Genomic DNA, 8,107 nt, shown 5'->3' on the forward strand with positions numbered 1-8,107 from the left:
TATGGTTAAATATAGTATTGGTGATCAATTTAATTATTTATTTTAATGCTCCTAATTCAGTACATACAAAAATCTTAAATATATACAGTGTTGTACGAAAACATCATAATGTGCTTAACTTTCGTATCCTCTTTTAAATTGCTTACAGCATACTAAGAAATATTCGCATATTTATACAAAAGATTCATAATAGATACGTTTAGTCTCCTGTTGGCATTTGTATATGTACTGTTTGTCATTTATCCAAAATAGTTTATTTACATAATCACTCAATAATTTAGAAAATTAACAGGTGTGTACACGCATCAATTGTTGGTCTTACTTGTTTACGTATCATATGTCAAATCTGCATTGACTTTAGTGTAAAGAAAATTGAGTTTATTATGGACAGTCAAATACACGTATCATTGTGCATAATATACAGGTAAACTGAGATAAACATGCCGAGTGTTGATGTTCGAAAATGTTATTATTCGACATAAATAATACGATGTCATAAAGTGACAATCCGTAATTCGGTAGGTGATCAATCTTCTACAACAGCGACGAAGATCTCGATAATTATACGAAAGTCATGCATTCTGTTTTATGTTCCCGATTCCCCATTCATATTCACAATGAAATCGAACAACTTTGATTGGTAGAAGAGATAACTGATTTATTTGCCGTCGCCTATATACATTTTGAATATGTGATGAAGTTTTGGCTTTAGTTCGACGAGTCATGACGAGAAGTAGAATCATAGTGTCACAAGTTTTATAACCTACGAAAAAAAAAATACAAACTAAGCAAACTAAGACATTCGCATGCAAGCGGCAGCAAATAATTTACGAACTAGGAGATATATATGTACAAACAGTAGCTGTGTATGTAGACACATGAATATGTATGAATAATGCACAATTTAATATCTACGGTTGAGATGGCCAAACTTCATTCATGTTTGTATACCTTATAAGCTCGCGTATAAGACGAATCTAACTGCACACTGCACAGACCTAGATCTACCGACGCATAATGCGCATGCAGATTTGTTGTCTGTGCAGTTTGCTAATGACAATCAGTAGGACAAACAACAATGACCCTGTCAAAAAACATTCTTACAGTACTTATACATTTCCACGTCAATATGTTTCCAGCTTCTTTGCTCATTTGTTTCATAAGTGGTCTGGGAGTCTCGGCGTGTCCTGGGAATAGGCACTTAGCTCTCATGTTCTCTGCATCATATAGCTAATAATGCGCTAACAGTACCGTTTAAATCAACAATAACTCATGTAAGGAACATCTCATACGTCCTTAGACAAACAAAATTCGAGATTATGTAAAATTTCTTACAGAGTGTGAACTTGCATCTACAGAATTAATGAAACGAAAGAAAATAGTTGCACTAGAACATATCCATTACAAAATTCAGCATCCATGCACAGTAAGTTTGAAATCAGGTGACGGTCGCCTTTCGCTCATCGCCTCGGAACATCTAACTGCGTTGGAGAAGAGCTATATCTTGTTTTAATTACCTTCAGTAGATGTAGTGCTTCCTGAGCCAGTGTTGTTACCGTAGGATATAACTGAGAGGGGAACAGAGTATATTTATGTATGGACTGCCTAAAAATGGGTCAGTGAGAAAGTTTATTTTCCTTCTGAACCTGACAGATGTTGCGTTGAAGGCCAGTAATGGTTAGAAATGAGGTGATTGAAATTTCATAAACTCTCACAGGTGCAATAAAATAACCCAAATGATATGGTAATACGTTTCTTCCCATTCGGAGTTCATGAGTTCATACTTTTGTGTGTTTGATATACAAATGATGTACCTTCTGAAAGACCACGCCACCACCATCAGTAGACACACACACACACACACACACACACACACACACACACACACAAACTTCCACTTCCCAGTTTTCATTAACCAAACAAATGAGCAACCGCTGTGTCTCTGTGTGTGATGAATGGTTGGGTCAGGGTCGTTGTTACCTCACAGGATAAAAAGAGAAAGCCGCTTGGATAGCTCAGACAGCGCAGTGCACTGCAGTTGGTGTACTTTTTATGTCATTTGAATGTGATACTCGTATATGAAGGCTGATGTTTCTTTTACTTCGTTTGTTTTCTTTTATCTGGTAATTTGATAGGGATTCATCAAGTGCAGTATTACCTTCTAGAAGCGTTGGTGACAAGTCACTTGTTTACAGCTTTTAACAAAATGTATGCAGATTAGAAACCGTTTGTGAAATGTTAGAAAACCTATTTTAAGTTGTGATTGTCTTGATGCTATAGGCCATTCTTAGAATGTATTCATATATTCATGTGACCCTGGGTCAGCGAATCCAAAACGAGGCTAACATAGGCACCAGTTTCATTTTACCTCGCAACCATGGCTGCTACAGTTGATACCGGCAACAGAAAAAATCGTGACAATTATTGTTGTGTTCCGTTGTGCAATGGGAATGCTAGAATTCACATAGATTTAAGCTTCCACCATATCCCATCAGTGAAGAAGATGGAGCTTCGTAGAAAATGGATTGTTGCAATACGTCGTGATGAGGGGCCGAATTTTAAGGTAAGAAAACTGGATGATTGTTGGTGTGTTTATATTTTCTTGGAACTGAATGATGTAAGAATAAGAATTCCAAACGCAAAATAGATTCTGTCGATGAAGTAAATGATTGTATGTATGTGTGTTTTATAATGACAGGTTTCTAAAAATGTTACCCCTAGTCCCATTCCACATAACGGGGTCATCGAAAACTGGGCGTACCTCCAAGCAGCGCATTTTTATAAGAAATTATGAATTTTGCGTAGGAGTAGTAAGTACAGAAAAGGTAAAGTTATTACCTCGTTAAAAAAACAAGTAGAATGTAAATGACCACGATAGAGAAGAGAGATAGCACCAGTACAATGAAAATGATGAGAGTACAAGTTGAATGAAATTACGAGAGAGAGAGAGAGAGAGAGTGGATAAGAATTAATGAAGCTGTTGATAAAACATCACTGCATAATTTCTCTTATTTACTCTGAAAAGACCTGATTTATGTGGGGCTTATTTTGCTTACTGTTCTCCTCCAGATGGCACTGATATTTAATCAAACCATAGCTATGTAACTTTTGTTTTACACATTTATTTCATAGTGTGTGCATGGTGTGTGTGTGCATGACACAGTGTGTTTATGTGTATGAGAGAGAGAGAGAGAGAGAGAGAGAGAGAGCAGACAATCAGTGGAAAGCAGCCTCTGTTAAAACTCTTGTATAATTTTAAATTATAGTGAAGCTGGTAACTTTGCTAGTTATATTTTTTTGTCTCCATTATAGTTAACAAATGTTGATGAAAAGCTACATTATTATTTTACCTTCTTCAGATCCTGCGAGTTGCATATAGCATGCAAAAGTAAAATTACAGAGCTGGAGAAGAGACTGAGGAAAGCAGTAACAGAATTGGAAGAGAAGGAAAGGCAACTGCAAGATTTGAATAAAAAAAATAAACATGGAGAAGCTTGGATTGAACAGATTTACAGATGATGATGAAATGATAGAATTTTACACTGGTTTTCCCACATATGAGGTTTTTAGAACCTTCTTCAATAGCATCAAATCTACTGCAATTAGAATGAAGAGCTTATATTACAGCACAGGGAATGACATCAACATCAGGGGACGGCAAAAGGCAATGGACCCAGTGGATGAACTTTTCATGTTTTTGTGTAGATTGAGATGTGAATTTCCGATTGAAGATATGTCTGTTCGATTTAATATTCACAGGTATTCTGTAAGTCGGGTAATAATCATGTGGACAAATTATTTGTATTTTTTACCAAGTCGTGAGCAGGTTCAAGCAAATATGCCTCTCGATTTTCAACTGTCCTACCCAGGAACTAGAATTATTATTGACTGCACAGAAATATTTACAGAAAGACCCTCATCTCTAGTGCTTGCATCAAAGACTTATTCAAACTACAAAACTCACAACACCTGAAAAGGTTTGGTAGGGATAGCCCCACACGGTGCAATCACGTGTGTCTTCCTTGTACTCGGGATGCATGAGTGATGTGGAGATCACAAAGCTGTCAGGGCTTATAGATTTGTTAGAACCAGGGGACCAAATCATGGCAGATAAAGGTTTTGTTTTACATAAAGTTTTAGAAGGTACTGGTGTTTCCATTGCAACACCACACTTTCGGTGTAGTGATGGGCAGTTCACAGCTTCCCAGGTGGAAACCAATCAAAAAATTGCAAGCCTGAGGATACATGTGTAAAGATACATTAAGAGGGTGAAAGAATACAAAGTTATTACAGTCTGTGGTGCCTTTGACAATTTCTGGGTCAATAAATCAGTTGTGGACAGTAGCAAATGTACTGACTTTGTTCAAATGACCACTAATTAAACAAAAGAAATAGCATTTTGTGACATGGAAGTATCATGTAGAACTTGTGAATGAAAACAAAGATACTGAGACATTATGAAAGTACCACATAAGGTTCATTTTATTGACATTTCAGTAGTTTATTTTTAGACCTTAAAATCATGCCACATTTCATTGGCATCTTGTCATGCAAATACCTTTTAGATGTGTGAATCTTGTTCATTTTATGAACATTTCAGTAATATACAAGTTTTTTTAAAACACCTTTAGTAACATCGTGTAATATTTCAATGATATCTTGAATTTCATGCAAATACCTTTGGTAAGATGTGTGTATGTCGATATATATATATATATATATATATATATATATATATATATATATATATATATATATATATATATATATATATATATATATACACAATTACTCAAAGGGTTCATGTGAAAATGATACACAGTTCTATAATGCATCTATGTGTGACTGTTCCGGCCTATATACATATATAGTAAGCAAAACCAGCTACGCTGAATTTAAAATTGACAATTTATGTAAGTAGATTTTAAAAGCAGTGCAACAAAGTCCACATTGGCAACTGACTTGCAGCCATTTTGCTTGGAGTTGTCAGAATGATTTAATAATGTAAAGGCATAGAAAATTCATTTTAATATATCTTACAAAACATTCATATGCATATATACAAACAGGAGAACGTACTAGTTGAGGTAGAATCTATAACAGAAGAGATCAAGCTTGTCCTTGACAGCTTGGCAAAATTCCCTGTCAAACAGAATAGTCTCAACATGAAAGTCATTTTCCAACCACACACAAAAATCACACCATTCCAGTCCTGTAACTGCCAACTGCATTTGAACTTGGTAGTAGTAGTTGTGGTTTGTCTTCAATTTCAAGGCATCATTAGAGACCGCAAGGTACTTCAGAGATAGTAAAGTGTCTGCAACTGGACATTTAATCTCCAACAAACCATAAGGGGGTGGGGGGTCCTGTTGGGGTTGTAGACTTTACGATCAGGAGTTGCAGCAAGCCAATGACAAAATGGGCTCACAATTATGCCACTTGGGTACAGATTGACATTGTCATTCATTCTCTAGAAGAAAAAAGTTATTTTTTTTATATAAAAACAAACCAAAATCATAAATCGCAATAATTTAAAAGGTGGTTTTGTTTCTTATTCAAATAAAATGTTCCTACACACTGGGGTGTCATTTATGCAATATAAATTATTTTCCTTGATTTCTTAAGCAGGTTTTACAAATTTTTGTTGTTGAAATTTCTTTTAAAAAGGATACAAATCGGATAATTTTCTTTTCTTCTTTTCTTTACAGCATACTCATTTTGTATTCCAAAAGCAATCCTAATTTAGGAAAATAGACAGCCCTGGAAAGTTTATTTGAAGAAATATGATATGGCCAAACTGTATCGTAGACAGCATTTATGCAAGATCTGAATTTCAATAATATTTTAAGTGTTGAAATATTAAAAATATTTGTGCATGTTGAATATAATTTTAATAATTTATAATATAAATATGAATGAAAATGACCTCAACAACATGTGGTGACTCGTTCTTCTTTTGTGATCTAAAACACCGTCCCTTGACAAGGCATTCATTTCCATCTCTATAAACTGAAAATAAAAGAGAAACTCAGTTTAATAAACAGATTAACATAATATCCCATACATAAAATGACAAAATGTTATATTGTTTAGACACGATTATTCCCTATTATGTTTACTTGATCTAATGTGTGCAGTTACATACTGGGTGTTAAAATTCATCCATCTACCAACACCACAAAACTAATAATAATTATGATCAATGAACAATGAAGAAGTTCACATAAATAAGGGACCAATTTGTGTGTTTGGGGGCAGGGTGCTCTTTGATAATATATATATATATATATATATATATATATATATATATATATATATATATATATATATATATATATATATATATATATATATATATATATATATGAATGGATATAAAACAGCTTTGAACAAATAATCCTGCTGTTTTGTGGGTAAATATAAAAATGTCAGGTTGTGTACTTTTGATACATATTAAAATGCAAGGTATGTACCCAAAACTATTTAAAGCGCACCACAAAGTCTCTACTGGTGAGGAAGGGGGCGTGGTTGGTTAAAAGGGCAGTTTGTGTCACTATGCACGTTTTGTAAATGTTTTATTTTGACCGCGTGTTTTGACCACAGTACTGACTGACAGCTGTACATTTAAATCAGACCTACTCAGAAAAACAAATTATGCTTTAAATAGTTTCATTTCTATATCGTTAACTTGTGTTTTGTGTGCAGTAGAGAAAAAGTACACTCAAGATAGGACGTAAATCAACTAACCTTTAAGAGAATGGACATATCCGTCACTGTAATACTTGAATCCTTTTGTCATCTGTTCATTCCCTGAACTGCTGGAGACACCCGTGATGAAATTCTCAACGAATGTAAAAGAAATATCTGGCAAACAGCTCAGATCGTTACTCGATGTACAGTAAGACGCCATATTTTTTTCTCAGTCTGCCTACCGTAGCCTCGTTTTCGCGATACATTAATATTCATGAGGATCTCATTAAGAATGGTCTATTCAGTGCCGGATTTAGGAATAAGCTAAACAAGCTTCAGCTGAGGTCCTCACTGTCTGAACTCAGTCTGAAGGGGCCTCTCAAATTTATTTTATATTTTGTGCTCTCACTGGGTAAGATTTCTTATTTCGGCCACAGAATAACCGAATCGTTCATCTTGGATAAACTTGAAAACGAAGCTCTCTTTCTGGCAATACCTTCAGGATTGACATCATTACTCTTGATGTGGATGCTAATGGAGGCGGTTAAGGTCGCACTGGATAGTTTAGTATTTTGACACCTTACTAATTTTTAAGGTAGAAGGCGTGAACCTAATTATCACAAGCCTAGCATTTATAAATTCACACAGAAGCTAAATCTGTAATGTGTTTTAGATTTACGTTGAGTTAGGCTTGGAAATGGGTTGGCTTGTTCGTGACTGCCTGTCACAGTTAGACTAACACTGAAGATCAAATGCGTAGCTTGGGATGCAAATGAGCAGCCAACTTGGCTTACATATTTAATTGTGTCTGCTATAGAGGTAAATATCTAAAAATCTAGATGGTTGGGGGGTGATGAAAAGTATGCTCATTTGTTATAGTACTAGTGAACTTTATTCATGCATAAGTCAAATATTGATTCTTTTAGCTGCCTTGTCACGTGAAAATATTTAAAATAGCTCCTTGCTGTAAAAAATGAATGCAACATTTAGGGTTGGTGGCAGTGTTGGTTCAGTATAAAGACCACCATTTGCATCAGGAATTAACCTGATTACTGCTGTCAAAATCTCACCTGTATGCTTTCTACAAAAATCATTAGTTTGTTTTTTATTTGTATCTTCAGTGTAAAACTATACTCATTTTCTGCAATAGGTCATTGTCGGATGAAAATTCACCAGGTAAACTGTCCAGTGGGACCTTAAGAACCGGTGGCATTTTTCAGTCTTATCAAATGTGATTCACTGTGTCATAACTCATTTCCTTATCACCTCCTTATCTTGAATCTGTCATAGTTAGGTATTCCAAACATACACTTCATATAGATTATTTAGTACTTAATCGTTGTAGAGAAGGGAGTTAACTCAACACTGTTAGAGTTACCAGGAATTGCTTCTGATCCACTCTGCTAATGAACAACAA

The 8,107-nt window shown here is 34.9% G+C and overlaps 1 protein-coding gene and 1 long non-coding RNA gene across 2 annotated transcripts; one reads left to right on the top strand and one right to left on the bottom strand.

The window, feature by feature from the left end:
* Window positions 1-2,063: 2,063 nt before the first annotated feature.
* On the top strand, window positions 2,064-4,648 carry LOC149803666 (uncharacterized). Its single transcript, XR_016420242.1, has 2 exons — window positions 2,064-2,563; window positions 3,360-4,648. It is a non-coding gene; the product is annotated as an uncharacterized LOC149803666 (long non-coding RNA).
* Window positions 4,649-5,299: 651 nt separating this feature from the next.
* Window positions 5,300-7,006, bottom strand: LOC149803667 (uncharacterized). The gene is made up of 3 exons (XM_089953977.1): window positions 6,748-7,006; window positions 5,927-6,009; window positions 5,300-5,470 (listed from the first exon to the last, which is right to left on the bottom strand). The coding sequence occupies exons 1-3, from the start codon at window positions 6,908-6,910 to the stop codon at window positions 5,300-5,302; spliced, it is 417 nt and encodes a 138-aa protein (XP_089810103.1). The 5' UTR covers window positions 6,911-7,006.
* Between the last annotated feature and the right edge of the window lie 1,101 nt (window positions 7,007-8,107).

Source organism: Sinohyriopsis cumingii, chromosome 3, assembly GCF_028554795.1.
Source record: "Sinohyriopsis cumingii isolate HCF-2022 chromosome 3, ASM2855479v2, whole genome shotgun sequence".
In the NCBI taxonomy this organism is placed as follows: Eukaryota; Metazoa; Mollusca; class Bivalvia; order Unionida; family Unionidae; genus Sinohyriopsis; species Sinohyriopsis cumingii.

Coding starts and splice junctions, on each gene's coding strand:
- LOC149803667 (XM_089953977.1), bottom strand. CDS start 6,910: ATGGCGTCTTACTGTACATCGAGTAACGATCTGAGCTGTTTGCCAGAT. Junction 6,010..6,747: donor ATATGTCCATTCTCTTAAAG/GTTAGTTGATTT, acceptor TTTTATTTTCAG/TTTATAGAGATGGAAATGAA. Junction 5,471..5,926: donor AGTCACCACATGTTGTTGAG/GTCATTTTCATT, acceptor TTTTTCTTCTAG/AGAATGAATGACAATGTCAA.